Below are 26,166 nucleotides of genomic sequence, written 5' to 3'. Positions count from 1 at the left end.
TTGTATACTCGGGAAGGTCGTGCTGAGGCAACAGACTTTGATCCTGTTTCTCAGTAATGTTCAGAACAGACTTCTGGACAAAAGGGTGATGACAGGTCCTGGCCCCTGAAGGACCCCCACTGGGGTCCCCCCCCCCTTCCTTATGCCACCTTAGTCTCATCTCTGAGAATCCAAGCCAGTGTGGAAAGCTCCTTCTGGTGACGAGTGGAAGGTTTGAGCTCCAGCTGTGTCACGGCTTCGGTGGCGGCACCCTGCAAGCATGAGCAAGGAGCCATTTCCTCCCAGAGGAGCAGCCACAGGGGCGGCAGGGTAAGCTGGCACCGCGCTGCCTCCGCTGGGGTGTGCGGAGGAGATCTGGGCATGCCACCGCCACTCCCAAACAACTTCCCCCTACAACCTCAGGGAGAAGATCCCATTTGTCTTTGGGCCCTGTTTCCAGAAGGCCCCTCAATCCCTCCACCTCCCCCCAGCCCCTCTGGCCTGGCCTAGAGCTGTCCTGAGAAATCCTGTCCTGAGAAAATCGGGATGATTCGAGCTCATGAGAAAATGCCCAGTGTGAAGCCACCTGAACTGAGGGAGCAGGTCCCTCACTGTGCAGGCTGATTTGCAAAGAAACCCACAACAGGACACGGCTACCGTTGATCCGACACTGAGCACGTGCCAGGCACTGTTAAGTACTTTATAGACATTATGAATGTCATCCTCACCACATCCCCTTGAAGCAGGCGTCACTATCCCCATTTTACAGATGAAGAAACTGAGGTTTTGAGCAGTGATTCATTTGCTGGTAAGTGGTAAGGCGGGAATTTGAACCCAGATGAGCTGAACCCACGGCTCAGTCTTCTAAGCTGTGAAGTGCGTGCACTTTGCCATTGTGTCGGCGTCGGGAGCCACGTGGCCCCACGTTCCTTATGAACCCTGCTCTCAGGAGAGGGTCTGCAACTTCTGCCGGCAGAAGAGGCTTGTGTGTGCTCCCTCACTGGTGGACCTGCATTTCACCTGGCGTAAAGACTCTAGCAGAGGGACCAAGTCGAGATGGTGCGATTTCCAGCAAGCGGCTTGGTTGGGAATGAGCCCCAGGCCGCACTCCTCCCTGGAGTCTCGCCATCGGGCTGCCTCTGGCTTTGGCCAGAAGTGCAGCTTGTCCTGGTGCTGCCCAGCCTGCTGTGAGGCATCCTTTCCAGGCTCCGTTTCTCAGGGTAGGGGACCAGAGAGGACGTCACCCTCTGTCGAATTAGATTATGAAACTGGCCAGGAGTGGGGTAGGGAATTTTGCATTCAGCATCTTCGGAGCTGGGGCCCGGATCTCCATGAAGTCTCTCTGCCTCGGCTCCCCACGCTCTGCCCGTCCCCTCCTGCCCTGCTCTGCTTGCACATGCTCATTTGTGCAAGATGCGTACCCGGGGCTCCTCTGGCCGGAGTCCTCATCATGCCCAACTTCTTTGCTCCAACCACAGCCCAGCCATGGCAGAGGCCCTATGTCCCTCTTTCCTTCGGTTCTTTCAAGGGCAGCCCCCTGAGGCTGGGCTGCAGAGTGTGCGGCAAGGCTGGGTGTGGGAGCAATGGCCAACCACGTGAGGTTGGGTGGGGACAGGGAGGAAGCGCCAGGCCTGCCCTGTCCTCTGCTCAGGCCTCCCACTGCACCGTCAGGGCCAGGCCTCTGAAGAGAGAGTCCAGTTCTGTGGGCTGCTCCAGGTCTGAGGTCTGAGAGGCTGGGCTCTGGGCCTCCATCTCAGACATGAGACCCTCATCCTTGGGACACACGAGAGACTCCAGCAGGCCCCAGGGACTTGGTTCCTGGTCTATGGGGGAACATGGGAGGGAAGGAGTGTGTAAAGGGAGGGATATCGGGCAGCCCTCAAGCTGGACAGAGGAGAGGAGGGGAAGCTGGCCCTTTAGGTACGATGGTGTCCCTTTGTGTCGCACACTGGGGTCAGGTACTCTGTCCGTGTGAACTCCCAGATGCTGGTGGAAGAAATTTGCTTCTTGGGGGGCCTCCCTATCCAAGGAGGTCACCCCTTGCAGAGAAAGGCCATCTGGGATATAGTTCCCAGCTTGTGCCTCTTTCTGGAGCTGACCTTTAGTCCTGAGGTGTTTGGACCTAGAAAGAGTCACAGGTGGGGAGTCTTTGCCAAAGCCTTCCACGCACGTCCCATAGGAAGAAGGCCAGCTGTCTGGAGTGGTCTGAGGGGTGTAGGAAGCAGGCTGGACCTCAGACATGGCTTGCTCAGTGTAGAATGGAAGCTTAGTTTCGTGGGTTACTTGAGGTGCATAGGAGGGGGGCCTGACCTCAGAGGCAGCCTGGGATGCATAGGACAGTGGGGAGAGCGTCTGGCGAGGCGGCACTCTGGAGGGCCGGAGGATGGAGATGTCTGGCTGCCCGAGATAGGCCATCTCAGACAGGCTGTGCAGTGGGGAGGCTCCTGGGCGCTCCCTGGTCCCGGAGACCTTGACTTGGGAATACTGGACAGGCTGGGCCAGACTGCCGGAGCTGCTCAGGTCCAAGACAGGGATCAGTACGTGCTCCTGAATGAACCGCAGAGGCTGGAAGGTCAGTACTCGCTGGACGTTCTGTGCAGGGACAACAATCCACCCGTTAGGGCCCACTCGAATCTCCGGGAGGGGGCCCCGGACGGCAGAGGGGATGGCATAGAGCACCCAGGGGACTTTTCAAAATGCACATCCTGCACATTCCCTTGGCTTTCCAGAGCTTCCTCTAAGCGCTGGGCCTCCCTAAGGGACGGGGCTCCCAGCCCGTTAGGTGCGAGCCACTTCTAACGTCTGGGTTATCTCAAGGAGAGAGATTTAGGCTGTGGTTTCTCTAGGAGGTAGATAGTCCAGGAAGTCGATGACTGATTGGAGGCTGCCCTGGGGTCCACTCCCGAGACCACACTCACTAAGAGCCTGCTGGCGGGCGCCAGGGGCAGAAGGAGAGGGAACGAGGGAAGGCTGGGAGAGTCGTACAGGAATGGCTCATGGGGGCTTTGGCATGGGGCGAAATGCCCTCCCGCCCCCCTGCCCCTCACATAGACAAGAGGCAGCTCCTGGAGTCCCAGGCCTGTCAGATGGGCCCTGCCGCAGACGCTGTTGCTTCAGCCCACGTCTTGGGGCTGCCAGTGTGACCCGGGTGGTTTATAGAAGGGCTTAGAAGACCTGGCAACTTGCCTGTGTTCCCAGGAGGCCGTACCCGGCTGCCCATCTGGGCAGGGCATGAGCTCCGGGGCTCCCCATGGGGCCCACCCCTCCTCAGGCCCCTTACAGAGGCCTGCACTCTCAGGTCCCGTGTTACCTGCCTGGAAGCTGACGTTCTCAAATCGAGGGGGCTTCTATTCCAAGCCCCCTATTCTCGGTCACCTGCCCTTCTCTAATACACCCTGCTAGGCCGTGTCTGTGTCACCTTTAGGTTGGAGAGGAGAACGAGGCCTAATGTCCTGTGCTGTGTGCTCATCTTCTGGGCCTGTGTCCCCTGCTGCTTTGGGGATCCCCCTCCCCCCCCCCCCCCGCCCCAGGACCTCTCTCTCCTGCCCCGGGCGCAACTGCTCACCAGGGAGTTGGGAGGCCGAGGCAACTTGGTGACATATCTGTAGCTTAGGTAGCAGAGCCCCGCGACGAGGAAGCCCATGGAGAACAGGAAGGCGCCAGAGAAGGAGTATGTCCATGTCCGATCTGGGGGAGCAAAGGGGCCAGAGCAGAGGACTGAGGCCAGGATCCGGTCTGGGCCCCACCCCGTGTGGATGCTGCAGGCTGGGTGCTTTTCCTCCCCTGCCCTCTCCGGCCGCCTTGGGAAGGCCTCTCCTGCCCCCAATATGTGCAGGCTGAGTTAAGAGCCCAAGTGGAGGGCCACATACTAGCTATGTCTGAATATCCAGAGTTTATAGATCGTATCTTACACCGAGTAACATGCGTTGTATGCTTCCGCCCCGACACGGATGCTTTCCATCACAACCTGGAAGGCCAGGTTTGAGTTTTGAATTCTTGGACTCCCTGGGGTCCTGTGCTGAAATGTGGAGGTGCAGGGAGAGCCTGCCACAGTCCCCTGGCCCACCGTGGACCTCGTGCACAGGGATGTAGATGCCCCAGCCCACACAGCCAAGCTCATCCATACCCCTCAACACATAGCTGCCTACTGGCCACCCTAGGGGCTGAGGGTCTGTCCATCAACAGGGTATCTCCGCTCTGGAGGGAGGATGCAAGGGACAGATCCACTAGACTGGACATTCCCAGGGCATTTGAACTGAGAATTTCAGGGTCCCAGGTACTCAGAGGGTAGGCTAGAAGGGATGTCACAGGCTCGAGGGGGACCTGGCATTTGGACCTATGGACTCTTCATCTTGTGGGGAGACGAGGGCCGTGGCCAGAGCAAAGCCAGAGAAGAGCCTTCTAAACAGGCCTCTCCTGCCTGAGTCTGAGGCCAACCCTGTCTCTCTGGCAGGGGGCTGGGGACAGAGGCAGAGGGGAGAGAGGTGGCCATGGGAGGGGCCTGTCCTCCATGCCTCCCTACAAAGGTAACGGGCTGGGTGTTCAGGAAGATCTTGCTCAGGAGGGAGCCTGGGGTAACACCTCTCTCTCTTTTTAAAAAATATTTATTTAATTTAGAGAGAGAGAGCACGCACAAGTGAAAGGGGCATAGAGAGAGAGAATCTCAAGCAGACTCCCTGCCGCTGAGTGTGGAGCCTGACATAGGGCTGGATCCCAGGACCCTGAGATCATGACCTGAGCCAGAACCAAGAGTCAGATGCTTAACCAACTGAGCCACCAGGTGCACCTGGAGGCACCCTTTCTGAAAGGGAAGAAGGACAACTAAGGGCTTTAGCGTGGAGCCTTCGCCCTGTGGCGCCACATCTTTGGGATAGGAGCAGCCAGTTCTTGGCATGACACACTTCCTGTCACCAGTCCTAGTAGGATGAGTGAGGGGCATAGTAAGGATGCAGTAGCTGGGATTTTTGCTAAAACTGGTGATTTATGTTCTCCAGGGGGTTTGACTCTCCTGGTCACCTTCCTTCCATTCCCCCTTGAGGCTTCAGCGTGGGGTGCTGATCACCAGCTGCCAGTGCCCTTGGCAATGGCTGTGAACCCCCAGAATCACTGGAGCCCACTCCTCACTCCTCCCCAGCCCTTTAGGCTTGGGCTTCTCTGGGTTAACTTCCCACTTGGGTAATACCCTGTCCCCTGTCACGTGATATTCCCATTGCTGCTCCAGGGAGAAGACACGACCAGGATGTCTCAACATGACATGCCTAATGTAAAAGGAAAACCACTGCTCCTCTAGCCGGGTAGGACAGGGACTTGGAACAATCCCATGTGCAATTTCACCCATGGGAAGGCAGGAAGAAATCATGGAAATGACATTGGAATGTGGGGTGTTAGAGGTCTGGCTCAGCCACTCGTATGCTGAGAAGCCTTCTCTCTGCTGCACGACCCTCTCTGGTCTACTTTGTATTAAGAGCAGTAGCCAGCAGTTATTGAGCTCTTCCTGTGTGCACTGTGTGGCATGCTTTACCTATGATATCCCACCAAACAAAGAGGGCCAGAGATGCTGAGTCTCAGGACGCTGAGTCTCAGAGAGGCTAAGTGAGTTGGCCAAGGTCACAGAGCTACTCAGTGGGAACTAGGCTTGTCATGCACGAAGCTCTTCTCACAGGCACTACACAAGGATGCCTTGGTTTCCTCATCTGTAAAAGTTGGATATGGGGTAAGATGAGTCCCAGAGTCCTTTCCAGCATCAAGATGTGGGATGTGGCTCTGTGACTCTCCCAGACATCCTGGAAGGTAAAGTGGGAATTCTGGACTCCAGGGATAGGAACAGACCACAGGATATGGGGTCAAGGGCAGGATATATCACTCTGAAATGGAAATAAGAAGAAAAAATATGTAGTGGAGCGGCCTAGCTGTAAACAAAATTGCAAAGTGCTGACTTCAAGATCAGATGAACTAACTAGGTTCACTGACCAGCTATGGGGTTACTGGCAAGTTGCTTGGCCTCTCTGAGCCAGAGCTCCTCCTCTGCAAAATGGGAATGAAGCCACCCAAACTGCAGGGTGGTTATAAAAATTAAATGGGGTAATATACATAAAGCATTTAACACACGGTGCTTGGCAACAGAGTGGGTGCTTAATAAACAGTAGGGATTGTTACTCCTATACTTTATTTTTAAGGATAAGGTGCCTTCTATAGGTCAGCAAGAAATAGCCAATAAGAAGTGTGACTTATGGGGCACCTGGGTGGCTCCGTCGGTTGAGCATCTGCCTTCAACTCAGGTCATGAGCTCGGGGTCCTGGGATGGAGCCCCGCATAGGGCTTCCTGCTCAGTGGGGAGTCTGCTTCTAACCTCTTCCTCAGCCGTGCACCGCCCCCCCCGACTTGTGCTTCCTCTCCCTCTGCACTCCCCTCTGTGATAACTAACTAACTAACTAAAATCTATAAAATCTATAAAAGAGAAAAAGAAGTGTGATTTATGTAAAAGCAGCTACAGTCTCGGAAAAAACAAAAAGGTATCACATCATGAGCTAGATCCTGTAAGGACCAGCCCACAAAAGGCTGAGGGGAGGGTGGTCTGCATGTTGTCAGAGAGCAGGGGGCGCCAGGGGTGGGCAAGATCTGTCCAGCCCATCCAGGGGAGAGGGCCACAAATGGTACACATGCTCCCAGCGGGATGCCTGCAAAGTACTACTCTTGTCAACTTCTATTCTGGTCTCCCCGGTGGCACTTGCCCCACGAAGAGCCTGCCCCGTGCGAACGGGCCGGGGCTGGCTCTTCCCCCAGGCGTCCCTTCCCTGAGAGTGACTGCACTGGGACTCGGCGAGAGAAATCAGTCCCTTGGTGGTTCTTGGGGGCGACTGGTGAGTTGAGTTCCTGAACAACACCAAGGACCAGAACCCCTGCCAGGATGGTGCTACCAAGCTGCAGCCTAGCCCAGGGCCCGGCCTCTAGCGGCCACCTCGCCTCTGTTCGCTAGAACACACATCACCTACTGACATCATTAATCTGAAGCTGATGACTAAGGAGGAGGCTCTTTTTCAAATCCATCTGACCCACTACTATCGCTTTCATCTTCTAAACTTGCAGCTCTGAGCATTACAACATTTCTATCTCTGTGAACATGAACGCTAATAAAAATATCATGATGCTGGATGGTGAAGAGTCGAGTTTCAGTGTGCTAGAGGAAGGGAGCACCGGCACCATCTCCCTGAGCCGATGACTCAAAACGATTTCTATAGCCGTGGTAGGAACGTGGTAGGAACGCGGGCTGCTGACCTCAGCCCAATTCTGTCCTTCGCCAGCTGTGTGCCCTCGTACAAGTTACTTAACCACTCTGAACCTCGGCTCCCACAGCAAAACAAAGTGAAAATCATACTTGTCTTGTAGATGGCTCATGAGGATTTTGCCTTGTGGTGCCTGGTCCCTGGTCGTCGGCACTGCAGAAATGCTAGTTCTCATCCCTGTTCCCTTTCTTTGACTTTGGAAGAGATTGAGGGAGCATATCTTTATCTTCTCTGCTTTCCCTCCTGCAGATGATTTCCCAGGTTATCTCACCTGGGTTAATATTAAGTGAATGTGCTTCGCCAGGGTACACAGAACGTTGGCCGGTGAGATGAAACCCAGCCGGCTGGAGGGTGGGGATTAAACGGGTCTAATGAGAACCTATCAGCTAACTCAGTGATGGATTAAGGAAGACTGACCTTGATAACACTAATCAGTCCTTCGGTAGTTTTGTGAGCACCGTCAAACCTCACCTCGGTTACCGAGAAGAAAGCAGAGAGTCAAGATTTGAATTCAGGAGTCCCACCTGTCTCTGGTCTCCGCTGAACTCACCTGGCAGTGTCTTCACTCGGCACACGTAGGGGGCGCTCTCTTTGAAAAAGTTTGGAACAGAAATGGTGATGGTCCCAAGGAACTCTGTGTCAGGGCTCAGGCCAATGAACTCGTAGTCTCTCTGCTTCCCTCCAAGGTGCTGAATTCAAAAGAGAACCCAGAGTGACTCCTCTGATGCACCAGCCTCCCCATGAAGCCCAAGCAAGCCTGTGCACACTTCTGGGTTGCTGAACTTAGTACAGTGGTGCTACCAGCTATCCAAACCAAAAACTGGTGGGTCGGTCTGTAGTGCTCCATTCCTATCCCCCTACCCTCTGCTTTATCTGCAAACCCAGCCAGTCACCAAGCAACACGTGCTTTCACTTAGAATAGCGTCAGGCCCACAGTAAGCACTCTGTTCATACTGGCTGCTGTTATCACCACCAGCATCACTATCACCTCCAGCATCTTCTCCACCAGCACCGCTATCACCAGCAGCATCGTCACCACCACCAACATCATCATCATCACCACCACTACCAACATCATCATTATCCCTCCTTCTAGTTTTTCTTCTTCTCCTCCTCCTTCTTTATCAAACATCAAAAACTCTTGACCATCCATCCCTCTCTTGCCTTCCTTATTGCTTCTGCCTTAACTAGGCCTCAACATCTTGAGCCTGGACTCCTGCAGTGACTTCCTTACTGGTCACCTGTCTCTAGTTTGGCCCCTGTCCACTTCCATATTCATCCTGGGGCCAAAGTGATATTTTTAAAGGATTAACATAGTTCCAATGTTCCTCTGTTTAAATCTTTTGATGGCTTGGCCCATATCATGGGATAAAGCGCTGGTCCCTGCATCCCTGTCCTCTCTCTCTCTCTCTCTGGCCCACCTGGCCCTATGGGCTCCTGTTGTTCCTGCCACATCTTGCTCTGCTGAAGCAAGCCCTTGCTCCTTTGTAGTTTCTGATCCTTCTGCAGAGCTGCTTCTTAAACTCTCGCCTTTCTGTTTGTCTCTATCCTCTTGATCTTGAACTCCTCCCTTGGTTGCCTCATTCCATCATTCTGGTTCTCATCCTACTTCTCTCATTGGTTTCAGCACCTTGATTCTTTTGTTCTGCAAGATTTGCCCTTCATCCACTTTTTTTTTCTCTCTCACCGAGTGATCTTATCTGGACCCCTGGCTCCTGAGATCACCAATGTATAGAAAACTTAGTAAGAGCTGTAAAGTTTGATGTGCACTTCCAGCTGTCTGCTGGATGGCACTTGGTGGGCATGTCTACCTGATCCCGTCCCAATGTGCTGATCTCTTCTGAGTCCCGCCCCATCCTGAACCCCAAAGTGGCACCTGTGTGTGACACCTTAGTTCTGTTAATTTTTAAAAAAGATTTATTTATTTATTCATGAGAGAGAGAGAGAGAGAGAGAGAGAGGCAGAGACACAGGCAGAGAGAGAAGCAGGCTCCCCGCAGGGAGCCCAATGTGGGACTCGATCCCAGATGCTGGGATCAAGCCCTGAGCCAAAGGCAGACGCTCAACCGCTGAGCCATCCAGGCATCCCTAGCTTTGTTAATAGTATCTTCCTTGTTCCAGTATTCAAGTCCAAAACTTGAAGCCATTTTTGACGAAGTGCTTCTCACATCCTTTGTTTCTAATTGCTGTTAAGTGATCCATAAACCTTCCTTCAAAGGGCCAGGAGCTGTGTTCTGGGGCATTCAAAAACTAAGAATTTTATTCTCTGGGTCTTTGCATTTCAGCTACATCTTCCCCTTTCCAGGCACATGGAAACTAGGGTTATTTAAATTCTATTTTTTTATTTTTCTGAGGTGGGTGTAAGTGGCTGAAATACATAAAAGGATTTTACAACTTACTGTTTTGTGTAACTCATGGTTGAAATGGCACACATTGCAAATCGTGTGATGCAAGTCCAGCAGAGTTGCTGAGGCCCAAGATCCCTTCTTCCTCAGATGTTTTACTGCCTCTGGCTTCCTTCAGGCCTGGTTATTTCCAGCCCCTACCATTGCAGGAGGGCCTGACTTTCTACCCTGATCTTTCTTTCATTTTCACATTCGATCTCTCTTCTTTCTGCTCCCAGTAACTTAGAACTTCTTTGGACCAACCCTCCCCTAAGGCAACAACTATAAACTCTGGCTAAATAAAAACTACCTGTAGGTAATAGAGGATAAGTAAAAGCATGCAGATATTGGAGAAAGGAAGAAAGAAAAGTTATTGGGTGAATTTATCATCTTTTAAAATGTCTTTTAGCTTGAAAGCAGGCCTTTACCTTGTGGGATGGTTTAAACCTAAATGGAAACCTTATAATCTTACTAGTTTGATTTTTAAGAAGACAGGGTTCTGGGCAATCCCAACAGCTATAAAGTGAGGGGAAAGACCACAGATAGTAGAGGTCTATAGAGAGGGAGGACCAAGTTCTGAGTATAAACTTAGCCCAAATCCCTGCTTGGCCCCTAAAGCCAGGAGGGTAAACTTCAAGCAGCCCAGGTAAAGATGAAAGAATGGGATTGAAATTTTGGAGTTTGAAGTCCAGTCAAATTACCTGCCTGCTAAAACAAAACAAGCAAAACAAATCAATACTCTTTGGAGGAATAGAACAGAATCCAGAGTCCCTCCACTATGCCATTCACAACATCCAGGATACATTCCAAAATTGTTAGACACGCAAAGTAAGAAAAAAATGTGATCCATATTCAGGAGAGAAAACAATCAATGGCACCCCACTCCAAGATGACCAAAATACTGGAGTTAGCAGACAATGATTTTCTTTTTTTTTTGTTTTAAGATTTTATTTACATATTTATTTGAGAGAGAGCGAGATTGAGAGAGCACAAGCAGGGGGAATGGCAGAGGGAGAGGGAGAAGCAGGTTCTCTGCTCAGCAGGGAGGCTTGGGGACTTGATCCCAGGACCCTGGAATCATGACCTAAGCTGAAGGCATGACCTAATGCTTACCTGCTTAATTGACTGAACCATCCAGATGTGCTTAGACAGTGGTTTTCAAGCAGCTAGTATAAATATGCTCAAGGCAGTGAAAGAAAATGTGCTCATATTGAATGACTAGGAAATCTCATTAGGATGTAGAAACCATGAAAATTGGAAACTTTAGAACTGAAAAATATAATATTTGAAATAAAAATCGTACTTCAATGATCTTAATAGCAGATTGGAGTTGACAGGAGAATCAGAGAACTTGAAACCAGATTAACAGCATAAGGAGAATTTGCCGTGATGGTTACACAACTTTTTTGCATGTACTAAGAACCATGGAGCTATACACTTTAAAAGGGAGGATTTTATGGTATGTGAATTATATCTCAGAAAAAAAAGGGGCAGAGATGTCAGAATGCTATCTTCAAGAGATGCACTTTAAATATAACACATAGAGTGACAATAAATGGAGGTAAAAAGAAATATGTCAGGCAGGGGCACCTGGATGGTTCAGTTGGTTAAGCACCTGCTTTTGGCTCAGGTCATGATCACGGAGTCCCAGGTTAGAGCCTTACGGTGGGCTCCGTGCCTTACTCAGTGGGAAGTCTGCTTCTCCCTCTGCCCCACACCTGCTTGCATGCGGTCTCTCTCTCTCTCTCTCAATCAATCAATAAAATCTAAAAAAAAAAAAAAAAAAGATATACCAGGCAGACCGTAAGTGTAAGGCTGGTGTGGCTATATGAATAATAGGTGAAGTACACTTCAATACAGAAAATAATACTGGAGAAAAAAGGACATTTACTAATGATAAAAGGGTCAATTTTTCAGGAGCCTGTAACAATCATAAGTGTGTATGTGTTTGATAACAGAGTTTCAAAATGCATGAAGCAAATCTGCCCAGAATTAGAGGGGAAAATAGACAAATCCACAGTCATAGTTGGAGATTTTCATATTCTCAGCAATTAAAAGAATGATAGATCTTCCCCAAATCAGGAAAGACAGAAGATCTGAGTAACATGATTAGCCACCATTATCCAACTGATATTTATAGAGTGCTCCACCAAACAACTGCAAGATACACACTCTTTTTTTTTTTTGATACACACTCTTTTTGAGTCCACATGGAGGACTCACCAAGATGGGCCATATGCGGAACCACAAATTTAAAAGAACTGCATTCATGTCGAGTATGTTCTCTGACCACAAACCAAATTTAGTTGTAAATAAATTAACTAAGGCCCAAATATTTACTAACAGATGGTACGATAAGGACGTTCCCTGCTCAGTAATCTCTAATTTCTCCCCTGACTACTAAAATAAGCAGAACTGCCTCTGCCCACCACCCCAGCTCTCTGCCTCCCAGCCTGTCCTCCCAGGTTTACCTCCCATGGCTCCTTCTATGTCAGTGGTTCTCAAACTTCAGGGTGGGTAAGAAGCACTTGGGTTGCTGACTAAAAATTCAGATCCTAGAGGTGCCCCTGCAGAATTGCATCAAGTAGATTGGAAGAAGGCCCAGGAACCTGCATTTTAAATAAAACCTGCAGGAGATTCTGATGCCATTGGTTTCGAACCGTGGTTTTTTTTTTTTTTTTTTTTTTTTTTTTTTTTTTAATTTATTTACTTATGATAGTCACAGAGAGAGAGAGAGGCAGAGACACAGGCAGAGGGAGAAGCAGGCTCCATGCACCGGGAGCCCGATATGGGACTCGATCCCGGGTCTCCAGGATCGCGCCCTGGGCCAAAGGCAGGCGCCAAACCGCTGCGCCACCCAGGGATCCCTTTTTTTTTTTTTTTTTTTTTAAGATTTATTTATTTATTCATTCAGAGAGAGCGAGAGAGAGGCAGAGACACAGGCAGAGGGAGAAGCAGGTTCCATGCAGGAATCCTGACGTGGGACTTGATCCCAGGTCCCTAGGATCACACCCTGGGCTGCAGGCAGCGCTAAACAGCTGCGCCAGCGGGGCTGCCCTGGAACCATGTTTTGAGAAACTGCTGCGCATGAGAAACTGGTCTGCATGTCTCCATGATCCAGCTGAATTGGGCAGTTTTATGCTTTTGCAGTAAGGTTTTACATTTTCTTGCTTCTCTCTCTGATAATGGGGGGCAGTGAGAGAAAAATGTGGGCTGTGAATAGAGCTGGGTCTGAATCTTGACTATGCTATCATTGGCTGAATAATCTTGAACAAATGCCTTAACCTCTTTGAACCTCTGTTTTCTTATTCTGAAGATGGAGATGGTAACCCCCACCTCACAGGGTTATGGTGAGGAATAAATGATAAAAAGCATGTATTACTTGGCACCAGAAAGTGTTCTGATCTGGAAGTTTTTCCAGAACTCTTTGAATAGCCATCTCTTCTCCTCCCTCTCTGTCCCCACTCCATCCCACACAATACTCTTCTTTTCCTCTATCTATAGCTATTCGAATTCTTGTTTTAGCTCCTTCACCATTCACTAGATTATAAACATCTTGGGTGTGGGAATAGTCATTCAATGGAATGATGGATTCATGGCACATGCTAGGGAGAAAACACATTTTCTGGATATAAAAGAAATACCTCGTGAATCATTTGATCATTTATGTCCTTGCTTCCCACCTTAGTGATCTTAAGATCCAGTTCCTGCCAATACTGGAGAACCAGCAAAAAGAATTGGAGCAGTAGAAGCAGATTTCAGCATTTTCCAAAGTGGACATCTGAAGATGTTAGTAGAGGTTACTAGGATATTATATGGCATTAGTAAAAAAAAATAAAGTTAAAAATTATGCAAAACAGAGTTTCTCTGGTTAAGAAATTTGAAAATTTGAGAGAAGTTGTATTCAATGAATTGAAACTGGAGTGTTGGCTTTGCAGGACTTATCAGAGATTTTAGCATGCTACTGTCTATGTGATCTACAAGAGGGAAGGCTGTGTTTTGGAAAATGCTGATTTATAGAAAACATCTCTTTTCTACTTAAAGCAATGCAGATCTAATTGACAGGGAAATGAGTTTCCCAGGCAGCGAAGGACCAAGGAGACACATATATTTACCATTTGGTAGGTGTGGTTGACCTGGAGCTCTAAGCGGTAGAATAGGTCCTGGAAGATGTCCTCCAGGGTTAGCCGGTGGCCATCCTCTGCGTGGATAGGTGTGGAGGTGGGATGGACAATCATCTGGATGGATCTCACCTTGGGAATACAGGTCACATCGGGTGGTTTGATGGTAGCTGGAAAGGGGAGCAAGAAAAACAAAAAGAAAAGGCTGGGATCAGCCAGTGGTGTCTGAGGTTGCCCCGGACCAGGGGACTTGACTGACTGCTTCCCTTCTCTCCCACCCCAACCCCAGTTATGCTTCTGAAACAGCAGCCAAACAAACAGGTGAGAAAAGTGCAGCAAGCAACCGGTGTTTGGGTTTAAGGCTGGCAAAGTGGTGCCCAGGGGTCAGTGGGCAGAACCCAGGGAGAGATGGGTACTGGCCTCCTCGATTAACCATGCCCTTGTGTCAGCCACCACAATCCCCACCCCGAGTCTGCCTAGAGCACCTGTTTTCCCAGTCTACTGGCAATGACAGCTTCAGGGCCTGAGGGTTCAACTATATAAAGTGAGCAGTGTTTGGGGCGCCCCAAGTTAGTGATTTGACCCCAAAGGCCAGGCCTGAGACTTCAATCTTTCCCAAGATGTAATTTTCTGAATAGCCAAATAACCTTTACTGGTTTATAGAAATTGATGAATGTTACAGATCTTCTCTCCCCCAAATGTGCATATACAAAAACGTTGCACTCAATTTCGGGGATTCATGAGCCCTACTCCCCCTGAGGCGAACTTCTAAAAATCCCTCAAGGGTCCATTGACCTCCAAGATTGAAAACATTGGAGCTAGAAGAATGTTCACTTCAGTTTTCTTTTTTTCTTTTCCAGTTTTGTTTATAAAATTGAAAAGCTGAGTTAAAAGTCCTCATAAAGGGAACCGGGGGGAGTAAATTAAGAACACCTCCATAGAACAGATCATCTTGCAGCTAGGAAATGTCACGTTGTAGAAAAGTACTTAATGACGCGGGCAAATGTTCCTGGTGGCATTAGATGAAAAACACCCCACCAACCAGCTTACAAAAGAGTAGAGACAGTCGCTAGTAACTATGATTAAATTAATTAATTAATTTTATGATTAAGTTTAAGCGTTCTGATTATTTTGGGCTACTTTCACTTTCCTTTGTGCATTTCTCTATTTTCCAGACTGTCTACGATAAACACGTATTAATTGGATAAACCAAGAAAAGAAAAAGAAAGCAACTTGTTTAATTTTAGTTTTTCTTTTCTTGGGAAACCACGTGGCTGTTAAGTCCATTGGTGAACATCTCCACCTGCTTAGCTTGTGTGGGGAGTTTGGCAAGTCAGGTTCACTTACTCATCAGCCATGTATTGAGCACCTCCCAGGTGCCAGGCCCTACTTGAAGGACCGAGAATGTGGGATCTGCACCCCCACACGGAGGCAGGTGGGGTACAGGCAGGCAGACAGACACCATCACTGCAGATGGTGATAGGAACTATGAGGACAATGCACAGTCGACTGTGGTGACATAGTGACATGAGGCCTTTGGGGCCGAGAGTGGGGGATGCCCACTAAGGAAAGATGACCAGCTGCACGCAGATGCTCTGGTTGGGGTGACCTTCCCTGAAAGCCACATCTCTCTCTGGCCCCTGCCCAGGATGCAGAGCCCTGCTGGGCTTCCCCTCTCCCCTGCAGTGAGGAGTGGCCACTCACTTTGTTGCATCGAGCTGAACCGGTCGGTCATCTTGGTGGCTGAGCGGCCTCCCGCGCTGACGGCAGTTACCCGGGCGTAGTAGTGCTCCGTGTGGTTGCCCGTCTCGGTGGTCAGGTTGCAGGATTTCCGGGTGATCCTCTGGCAGCCCTCCTTTGCCAGCCACTCTTTCTTTCCGTACCTGGAAGCATGGGAGGGGCCGGAGCACATCTTTAATGAACAGGCCTGGCACCGGGCCTGCGGTTTATTAAAAATGATAATGATATCTCATATTTACTTAGAACATTCTGTGTCCCGGGCCCCCTATGTGGTTGATCGTTCTCACAACGATCCTATGAGGTTCGTACATGATTCTCCCTCCTTTCCGAATAAGGAAGCTGAGGCTTACAGAAGTAAAATCTGGGCAGCTGTCTGGACCGTGAATTTGGGGACCCAGCCAGTCTGCGTTCGCATTCTGGGCTCATCATCACCACAAGCCTTTAAGGCACAGCTATCCCCATTTTACAGATGAGGGAAGTGAGGCTCAGAGAGCAGAAGTGACTTGTCACAGGACGAAGTGGCAGGACCAGCGAGGCAACCCAGGTTTGCAGACCCCTGAGCCCATGCCAACCTCCTCCTCTGCGTAGGAAGGGAGATGAGCAGGAACAGGGGCTTAGGCTCAAGGGAGTGGACACGACTCTTTGTGGACCCAGCCTCCCTGATAATAAGAAAACACTTATATTATTTGTGAGGCACAGGTGCTCATGACTCTCTAGTGTAATCTACCTAAGAATCCTATGATGAAGTTTCCCTTGCTAGACTTACTTTCTGAGTGTGGAAACTGAGGCTTGGCAATATTACCCCATTGCCCCAGGTTCCAAAGCCCAGCTTGGGCAGTCTGACTCTAGAGCCTGTACTTTAATTTTTTTTAAAGATTTTATTTATTTATTCATGAGGCACACACACACAGAGTGAGAGAGAGAGAGAGAGAGAGAGAGAGAGAGAGAGAAAGAGGCAGGGATACAGGCAGAGGGAGAAGCAGGCTCCATGCAGGGAGCCCGACGTGGGACTCGATCCCAGGACTCCAGGATCACGTCCTGGGCCGAAGGCGGCGCTAAACCACTGAGCCACCTGGGCTGCCCAAAGAGCCTGTACTTTTAGCTGTTATTTTATCCTCCTGTTGCAAAAGAGACCACAAAGGAGCAAAGCTCTCTATCTGGCGGGGGGTGGGGCAGGCTGTGTCACCTCAGTCCAGGTGGGGACTTGGGGACATAGAGGGGGATTTTCTTAGAAGGGCTGGTTTCAGAGCAGAGTCCAGAGAGGTCATGGGGTGAAGAAAGCCTACGTTTTATACTCAACACTGTAGACCACGTCTGGGGCGCTCTCCAGGCCACTGTCCCACGTCAGGATGTTTTCGAAGTTGCTGGACTGGAATTTTACGTACTGAAGAAGATCCGAGGTGTCCTCAGCAATGTGAGCTGCGGGAAGCGGGAGCAGGGTGAGCAGATAGATGGGCATGAGGATCCTGCCCCCAGCCTTCCAACAAGTTGTCCCAGGAGGGCAGTACCAGCACCCATGCACCAGAAATGTTGCAACTGACCATCACCATTCTCCTTCACTTCTTTTTAATTTTTTTTAATGGAGCAATAATTCACATCCCATAAAATTCACTATTTGAAAGCCTGCAATTGAATGGTTTCTGAACATATTCACAGAAGTTGTGAAACCAGGGCCACTATCCAAGTCCGGAGAATTGTCATTACCCTAAAAGGGAACCCCATGTCCATGAGGAGTCCCTCTCTATCCCTTCCTTCCCCCAGCATGAAGGCAACCACTAATCTGCTTTCTGGCTCTATGGCTCTTTCTGGACTTTTCAGATAAATACTCTTACGTATGTGGCCTTTTGTGTCTGGCTTCTTTCACTTAGCATAACATTGTCAAGATTTCTTCATGTCATAGCATGCATCAGTACTGACTTCCTTTTTATGGCTGAAAAATATACCAATGTATGGCTTTCGTTTATCAGTTCAGTAGATGGACATTTGGGTTGTTTCTACTTTTTTGGTGATGGTGAACAACGCTGCCGTGATCGTTCGTGTACAAGTTTTTAAGTGGCCCTGTGTTTCCAGTTCTGTCGGGGTATAGAGCTAGGAGTGGAACTGCTGGGTCATCTGGTAATTCTGTTGGACTTTCTGAGGAACTGCCAAACTGTGTGCCAAACCATCTTCCAAAGGGGCCGCATCATCTCACGTCGCCACCAGCAGTGTGTGCGTGCTACGTATTCCACGCTCCTGCCAATGCTTACTGTCTCTCCTTCACATCTGAACGCACCTGAAGTTGGCGTTCTCCCTGGATATTGGAGAGAGCTCAACTCCACGTTGACTATTCAACTGAAACTTCCAAGAGTAACTCCCCCAAAGTCAGGAATTCCAAACAAGGCTGGAGAAGACGTTTGTGAGCTCCTGCCTCTCTGTTCGCTGAACCAGTCCCTGCCCACCCAGCACGGGGAGAAGGCAAAGCACCTTCTTTTTTATTTTATTTTATTTTATTTTATTTTATTTTATTTTATTTTATTTATTTTTAATTTTATTTTAGTTAATTTATCCATTTTATTTATTTTTTATTTTTTATTTTTTTTTGGCAAAGCACCTTCTACAGCCACACAGACCTCACCGGGGGAGGGAGGCTGATGGAGGCCGTGTGTGGGCAGGGCCACCCTGGGGAACCTGTTTTCTTCATCTCTAAGATGGGAATAATTTGACTTACTGAAGGCAAATACTAATGACAAGAGCAGCAACTGAAATGCGCTCCAAGTCCCAGGCACTAAGCTAAGTCTCTTCACTAACCCTCCCGACAACCTGAGGAGGCAGTTACTCTCATTACCCCCATTTTAGGGATAAGAGGAGCTGAGGCCCAGGGAGGTTTATCTGCCCAGTGTCTCAGTGAGTACGTGACAAGTACTCATCGCAGTGCTAGACTGGTCGTGGGAGAGGGGACCTAAGGCCTGAGTCCCAAGAAGAGGACCAGGGAGGGTCTACACCCCTGATGCAATCTTGAACTATAAACAAGAGCTTTCACTTACAAAACTCTGCTCTCGGTCCTCCCAGCTTGGTCTGTGGAAAGGAAGAGTGTTGCAGGAATATGGCAGCCAGAGCTGCCAGCTGGCTCTGAGCATGCTAAGAAGGGCCTGGTTGGCTGGCGTGGGAAGTAAACAGGTGCGGACCCAGTCATATCAAGGTCTTGGGGCCCTGCGTGCATATGTGTCTTTGATCTATGTGTGTCTCGCCCCACCCTGGCCATGGCCATGACCACCAACGGGCCTAAAGTGTAAGGGAGTGGATGGTTATTTACTCCCCACTCCAAGTCTACATACAATATTTTTGCAAGAGGGGTCCATAGGGGACACCTGGGTGGCTCAGCGGTTGAGCGTCTGCCTTTGGCTCAGGGCGTGATCCTGGAGTCTCGGGATCGAGTCCCACATTGGGCTCCCTGCATGGAGCCTGCCTCCTGCCTCTCCCTCTGCCTATGTCTCTGCCTCTCTCTCTCTCTGTGCTCTCATGTAAATAAATAAAATGTAAAAAAAAAAAAAAAAAAAAAAGGAGGGGTCCATGGGCTTAGGAGGCACCTGTGGGCATGGGGAAGAGTATCTGGACAGCCTGACCCTGCTGTGCATCCACTGGCTAAATCTAAGGTCACATTCTCTTTGAATCTGAGTTGGTCAGTCCCAACAGCTATAGAAATCTGTGTTGCAGGCTTCCTGGAGCTCCCAGAACAGGGCCTAGGGGACTTGGGGGGTGGGGGAGACATGTCTTACTGCCTCCAGCCAATGTGATAGCTATGCTACTGAGCCCAGATGTGGCTGACATCTGTTTGGATTTGAGTCTGGGCAGAATTGGGGTCTGTTTTGGAGGGAGCGGTCCTGGATTCAGGGCTGGGTCTTAAGATAAGGGAGAGAGTCCACTTGAGGTTGGAACTGAAGGGTGGCTTCTGGTGGGAAGATAAAATTACAGCAGAAGAAAGAGGGAGAAGTGGGATTTGAGAGAAGGCCAGCGTCTATCTGAGGCTGAGCTTAACTACCCCTAATGGTGGGTTAGGGCTGCATTGGGAAGGTTGCTCGTTGGGGTCAGTATCCTGATAGGCTAGTTGTGGTGAAGGGAGCCTGGTGGCTGAGGCTGGGACTTGCTCAGGAGGTAAGGGGCCCAGGTTGGGAGGAGGTTGGCACCATTTTCCAGGAGGGAATTGAAGTTGGGGTCTGGAAATGGGGTGGGTAGACTGGACTCTTCTTTTAGGGGGCATTGAGGACTAACACGATCTTTCCCTCGGGGCACGTGGGTGGCTCAGTTGGTTAACCATCTGACTCTTGATTTCAGCTCAGGTCATGATCTCAGGGTCCTGGGATCGAGCCCTGCGTTGGGCTCAGTGCTCAGTGCAGAATCTGCTTGGGATTCTCTTTTTTCCTCTGCCTCTGTCCTCTGCACCCCCTGCACTTGGGCTCTCTCCTTATCTCTCTCTAAAATAAATAAATAAAATCTTAAAAAAAAAAATCTCTCCCTCTCCTGCCCCGCTCATTTCTTTCCCCCTCAAAGCCATCATGTGTTCCTCAGCCTGTGGCTGTTTCTGCACTTCCTGGGTGAAAGTCTACATTGTGAAATCCTGGGAACACATGTGTTGTCTAGAAACTGACAGACTGGTAGCCTCCACGAAAGGAAGTTTTCACATTTATTTGGAAAAACAATTTTATGTCAACAACTCGGGAAGCTAAGGAAAAGCAAACAAACAAGGATAATGTTTGTTATGGGTGGATGGATGCTGGGGCAGAGGAGACCTAGCGACCGGAGAACCTTCCCAGCTCTTAACAGCTCTTAAGGCTGTTTCTCCTTGGTCCCCATCTGAAAGGGTCAAAAGCCTCTAAGACTTCCAACCAGAATGGAGTCTTTGGGGGAAGCAGCAAGTCTTCCTCACTCATCAAGGACCCGGTGTGTTGGGAAGGCCCAGCTTGATGCCGGAGTTGGGCAGACTGGAAGGGCCCAGGTGGCAGCTGGAAGCACTGTGGATCCTGCCGACCTAAGCAGGGGACCACAGGAGAGGGGGCTGGGAAGCTCCAGCTCTTTATGGGCTTCATCCTGCACTTGAGCTAGAAGGGGCCTTGCAGAGGCCATCCCTCCCTGCTCTTAGTCTGGACTATGTGTTCACTTCCTGAGAAAGTTCCCTGAATTTTATTAAACATCTTGGGGAGCATAGAGACAATCTGGAATCTCACGTATTTGTCTCAAAGTTCTCTATAATGATAAATCAAGAAATCCATTTTATTGGATTTGAAAACTGTGCCCTTTAGTTCAGTTTTAAAAGGGTCCTGGTGTTTTAAGACCTGTTACTGTCTTTAGTTCAGTTTTAAAAGGGTCCTGTGTTTTAAGACCTGGCTGTTTTTGGAAAAAATGCTCTTTTATTTTATTTAACATTTTTAAATTTAAATTCTATTTAATAACCATATATTGTATTATTAATTTCAGAGGTAGAATATAGTCATTTGTCAGTTGCGTACAACATCCAGTCCTCATTCCATCAAGTGCCCTCCTCCATGCCCATCACCCAGTTACCCATCCCCCCACCCATCTCCCTTCCAGGGACCCTCAGTTTGTTTCCTAGAGTAAATGCTCTTATATTCATTTATTTTAAAGATTTTATTTATGTATTGGGAGGGAGCACAAGCAGGGAGGAGGGGCAGAGGGAGAAGCAGACTCCCCACTGAGCAGGGAGCCCCATATGGGGGCTCTATCCCAGGACCCTGGGATCATGACCTGAGCTGAAGGCAGACGCTTTAACTGACTGAGCCACCCAGATGCCCCAGTTAATGCTCTTTTAGATCTAGCGTGAGGGGTCAGGAGAGGCCCCCAGCGGGTTATGGAGAGAGACGATGGCCGCACTCAAGTTCTGTCCATCTATCCTCCCCCCATATCTCCTTGTTGGGCCGGTTGTCAGCCAGAAGCAGAGGGAGGGATGGTACAACTATCACAATTATTCAAAGGGTCTGCCTCCCTCAAGCCAATCCTCCATCCACTGAGGTGAGGGCATCTAGAACCCAGTTCAGACAGTTGGCTGCATCCCTGGCTCTTGAGGTTGGCTGAGTCTCTGGAAGAGCCCAGGGTCTGAGGGACCTGCTCATTCTCCCCAATACCCTGAGGTATTCCCCAGTTCTCCAGGGAAACTTGTCACCCAGTGCAGCCCTGGTGGAGAAGAAAATGAAACTGGCCATCCTGAGGCTAGCTGTGTATGTGTGTGTGTGTGTGTGTGTGTGTGTGTGTGTGTATAACCCTGATCAACTATCCTGGGTATGGGGGGAGTCTAACCACAGGGCAACGGGCACTCACCGGCCAGGGATCCCACCGCCAGGATGGTCAGTAGCGTCCTCATGGGGCCGGGCTCAGAGCCCCCTTTTGTCCTCCCCGGGGCTGAGCACAGATGGAGGGGCTGGGAAGCTTTGCGGCCGGGCAGGCAGCGGCGGGGCTCCACCCGGCCTGGGGGCGGGACGGAGGGGAGGGTGGGGCCTGAGCAGGGGGAGCCAGGTGCAAAGGTGTCTGGTGAGTGTGCTTCGGAATTCCAAGTCCTGGGCAGGATCCAAGGGAGTTCCCCTCCTACTTGCGGAGAACAGTAACAGTGACAGGCCAGCTGGTTTGTCAGGTCTGGCGGCTGATTCAACCCAAGGCTCTTCCGTGCTTTATCAGAAAGCTCAGAGGCAGAAAAAGGCAAAAATTTGACGTGTTTCAAAAACCTTCCAGATGCATGTGTCTTTTGTCCCTATAATTTTATCGTCAGGAATTTGTCCCGAGGATAAGAACTGAGGCAGACAAGGGAGCAGAAAATATGTTCCAGAATGTTCCTTGTGGCAAAGGAAGAGCTGTGACTTGCTGGCTTTGTTCTGGCAGGAAGAGATGTAGGGTGTTTGCTGCTCCTCTGGTGCCTCATATCAAAGCAGGTTCTCCATGTGGGATGAAGGCCTTGGGGATAGCTTTCCTTCTAGAGAGGTTGTTGAAAGTGAAAAGCCCAGGTATTCTTATCTTGAGCCTTGGGGGTCTGGGACTTTCAAAAGGTTAGGAAAACAAAACAAAACAAAACAAAACAAAACAAAAAACAGGTATCAAACTTCAGTGATTCTGCTGTGCTGGGGGGGGGGGGGGGGCAAAACTCCTGAACTGGTCTTTGGTTTGGGACAATGACAATTCATACTGCTGACCCAAGCAGTTATTTCTGCCATCTAGAGCTGTATCCACAGGGATTAATGGGAAGTTCACTGGGACGGGTGGTTAGGAAATGATTTTCTCCTTCTTACTGGGCCTCAGGGAGGTTGAAAGGGCCTGGACTCTGGTTAGGTCGGACATGATCCGAGATCTGTGCCCCTGGGAAGAGTTTGGCTGGCTCCCACCACACAGCAGCAGGCTGAGATCCATGCAGAACTGGTCCCTAAGCAGCCTATAGATGCATCCAGAAGCCTATGGTGTTTGGATGTAGTAGACTGTGATATCCAGCAATCTGCATTTCAGTTTTTCTTTTCTGTGTTGTAATTGTTTTCTTTCTATCAGCTGTGAGTCTTTGGTGAAGTTTGTTTGACCAAACAACCAAAATGGAGCTGTGCTTTGGGGGAATTAGGGTATGGCTTGTGCCAGTCATGTAATTTAAAAAAACTATAGGAATGTGGGAACATTTAGACTTCATTTCTAATAGTAAATAGGAAAAAAAAAAAAAAAAAGGACGAGCCTCCGTGTCTAACAACAGAGGGTTGGCTAGCTGAATAATGGTATGTCTACCCAATGCAAGATGAGCACAGCCTTGCATTTGAATGTGCTGGAGAAAATATTTGGCGGCCAAAGATCCCCCATATTATGTCAAATGAGAAGAAGCATGACATATACTATGTACAGTCCAAGTCTGGTTAAAACACACATACATATGGGGGCGCCTGGGTGACTCAGTTGATTAAGCGTCTGCCTTTGGCTCAGGTCATGATCCTGGGGTCCTGGGATGGAGCCCCGAGATGGGCTCCCTGCTCAGCGGGAAGCCTACTTCTCCCTCTCCCTCTGCCCCTCCCACTTCTCCTGCTCATGCTCTCTCTCTCAAATAAATAAATAAAATCTTTTAAAAAATCCACATACGCATATAGAAGGAAAAAAGTCTTAAATGATATGATTATAATGTGAAAATATCAATGGAATTATCTCTGGGTGGTAGTAGAATTATAGGCGGTTTTTACTTTCTTTCCTTTGCTCATCTGCATTTTCTAAAGTTCTTATAGGCAAAACATTATTTTATATTAAGGAAAAGCAAGGTACTGAACAAAACAAGAAGGCAGTAAGGAGGTGCCTTTGTCAAGGCTGTACCGACCTCCTGCAATTCCATTTCCTCTCCCTTCTCCAGACTTCTTCAAAGCCCTCTGAAATGATTTCCTGTCTTGCAAGATGCTCATAACAACTTCAGCTCATCACAGGTTCACTTTAAAGATCCTTCTAGGAAAATAAATAAATAAATAAATAAATAAATAAATAAATAATAAATAAAGATCCTTCTAGGGCTCTGATTCTGACATTGGCATTATCCAGTATTATTCTTCAGGTGTGCTCCTGTTTAAGACTAGAAGGGACAGACTGGGGAGAGGGCAAGGTGAGGCAGGAGCACCATCTTTGAAAAACCCTAACCCTAACCCTAACCTGTTGCATGGAGAAAAAACAGGGGGCAGTGGGGACACATATTAAGGAGGCAAATTCTTTTGATTTAAGGAAATAGCTCTCAGTATGATAGTGTGGTTGACTTTAGGATGGGCTGCTCTTGGTTGCTGGGGGTGCCCAGTAAATGGCTGTGACCACTGCTAGATGTTCCATAATAACTCCATTCTCTGGTCTTTAAAATTCAAAGGTTCTTGTCTCCCCAGGGAGAGAGAAAACATTCTGAGTGCAAAGAGCACCCCTTGTATTTCTCCATACCCTGCTGGTGGCTGAATATAGGGCAACTGTCCAACATTGAATTGACTTATATAGCTGCAGACTCCCCCTGCTGAGTCTCTCTGGTTTAGATTGCCAGAAAAATGCATTTGTTTGCTTTCTGATAAATTTCTCCAAAGCACCTTGCATCACCTTGACTGTGAGCCTTTGTCCAAACTTTCTATCCACTTTCCATCCCCTTTTTCCTATCTAATTCCTGTTCATTCTTCAGACCTCTTCTCAAGCTCACTTCCTCTAGGAAGCCTTCCTTGTGTGAGCCTCTATCTAGGCTTGGTCAGAAGCCCCAGTTCTGTGCTCCCCTGGCCTCCTGAATCTCACCCACTGGGTCTGTTCCCCCCTGCTACTGACTAAGGGGCCAAAAGGTGTAATTTGGTCTCCTTGATATCTCAGCATCTACCATGATCTGGAAGAGAGCAAGTACCCGGTAATATTTGCTGAATGGTTGAGTCTGCTGGGGGGAGCTGGCCAGGGCTTCAATATTGGTGTGTGGTGGGGAGCGGAGAAGAAACCCTAAGCTGTAGGAAAAAAAGCACATCCTAAAATGACAAATACTCAGGAATGTGACCTGCTTCTGTGCCTTCTTTCAACACCCAGGGATGCCACAACCTGTTTTGCAGAAGCAAGAACACCAGAAGGCAGTGGGGTGTGTGCTGGGGGAGGGGAGAGTCCCCTGGGTTGATAACTCAGCAGTGAGAGAGCCTGAAAGGGGCCCCTGATCATTCATGGACACGAAGAGCAAGGAACCAAGCCCCGGCAACTCACCCCCCAGCCTATTCTTAGAGAAGAGACTGAGAATCAGACTCACTTTGGAAAACCTGGCTCTAAGCCTGGGCTGCCAGTCAGGGACATTGACTTTAGTGTTCTGGGTCGGGAGCCTGGGTCTGGACCCAAACCTGCACCTGACTCCAGGTGACCTTGGTGAGTCTTGTCTCCTTTCTAAGCCTGTTTCTCTGTTTGTAAAAGAGGCTTGGTCTAGAAGACCCCTAAGGGCCTTGGAGTTAGAGCAGTCTCCGCTTCTGTGTCACTCTGGGGCTGGAAACCTCCCCTGACTTCCCAGAATTCCCTTCCTGGCTACGATGGGTGACACAAGCACAGTGCAGCTCAGCGTTTATTGACTCTGACTTATAATTTCAGCTCTCTCTCAGGGTAAGGAATTCCTGAAGCTTCTTACATGCTTAAAAGACCATGCTTCTTCACAAAAGCATTAAGGAGATCTGTGTCTTGTGCTAGAATTGGGGGGTCCAGTTTCATATGTGACCTGGGAACCAGGAAGTGAACAGAATGTGGGCTTTGGGGAGACAGACCCAGGTTCAAATCCCAGCTCTGCCCCTGAACCTGAGGTGTACAGGTGGCTTACTTAATCTCTGACCCTCAGCTTTCTCATCAGCAAAAGGAAAGTGAGAATCTTCTTCTCAGTGGTGTTGGGAGGATTAAACATACCTAGGTCTCTAGACAGTTTCTGAGGAGAAGCTCTAGGGGAGTTTCCTGTTACAAAATGAGGAACAAAAGACCAAGGAGGTCTTTTAAAAACCTTTGCCAAAACCCATCCTGGGTGTCTGGGTGTGGAGATGGTGGAAGTGATAAGTGTTCTCTTAAGAAGTCTGAGTTGCCTGTAGTTTCTGAAGCCAAATTCCAAGGGATAGAAGTGAGGGCATTGCATCATACAGATTAAGCATGGTGGCTGGATTCAAGTTATTTGGAGGGGGCGCATTCCATGACAGGGCCTGGA

General features: G+C 49.2%; 1 protein-coding gene across 2 annotated transcripts; it reads right to left on the bottom strand.

Moving 5' to 3' along the window:
- Positions 1-633: 633 nt before the first annotated feature.
- On the bottom strand, positions 634-21,962 carry IL22RA1 (interleukin 22 receptor subunit alpha 1). 2 transcript variants are annotated; one of them, XM_072827813.1, is made up of 7 exons: positions 21,816-21,962; positions 16,793-16,925; positions 15,471-15,649; positions 13,761-13,936; positions 7,813-7,951; positions 3,545-3,666; positions 634-2,571 (listed from the first exon to the last, which is right to left on the bottom strand). In XM_072827813.1, the coding sequence occupies exons 1-7, from the start codon at positions 21,856-21,858 to the stop codon at positions 1,627-1,629; spliced, it is 1,737 nt and encodes a 578-aa protein (XP_072683914.1). In that variant the 5' UTR covers positions 21,859-21,962; the 3' UTR covers positions 634-1,626. The 2 variants fall into 2 exon arrangements, with proteins under 2 accessions (XP_072683914.1, XP_072683915.1); XM_072827814.1 differs by lacking the exon at positions 16,793-16,925 and having other exon boundaries at positions 21,816-21,925.
- Positions 21,963-26,166: the final 4,204 nt, after the last annotated feature.

Source organism: Canis lupus, chromosome 5 (assembly GCF_048164855.1).
Source record: "Canis lupus baileyi chromosome 5, mCanLup2.hap1, whole genome shotgun sequence".
Taxonomy (NCBI): Eukaryota; Metazoa; Chordata; class Mammalia; order Carnivora; family Canidae; genus Canis; species Canis lupus.
Note: the sequence above shows the minus strand (reverse complement) of the source record. Positions and strands in the feature narration are given on the sequence as shown.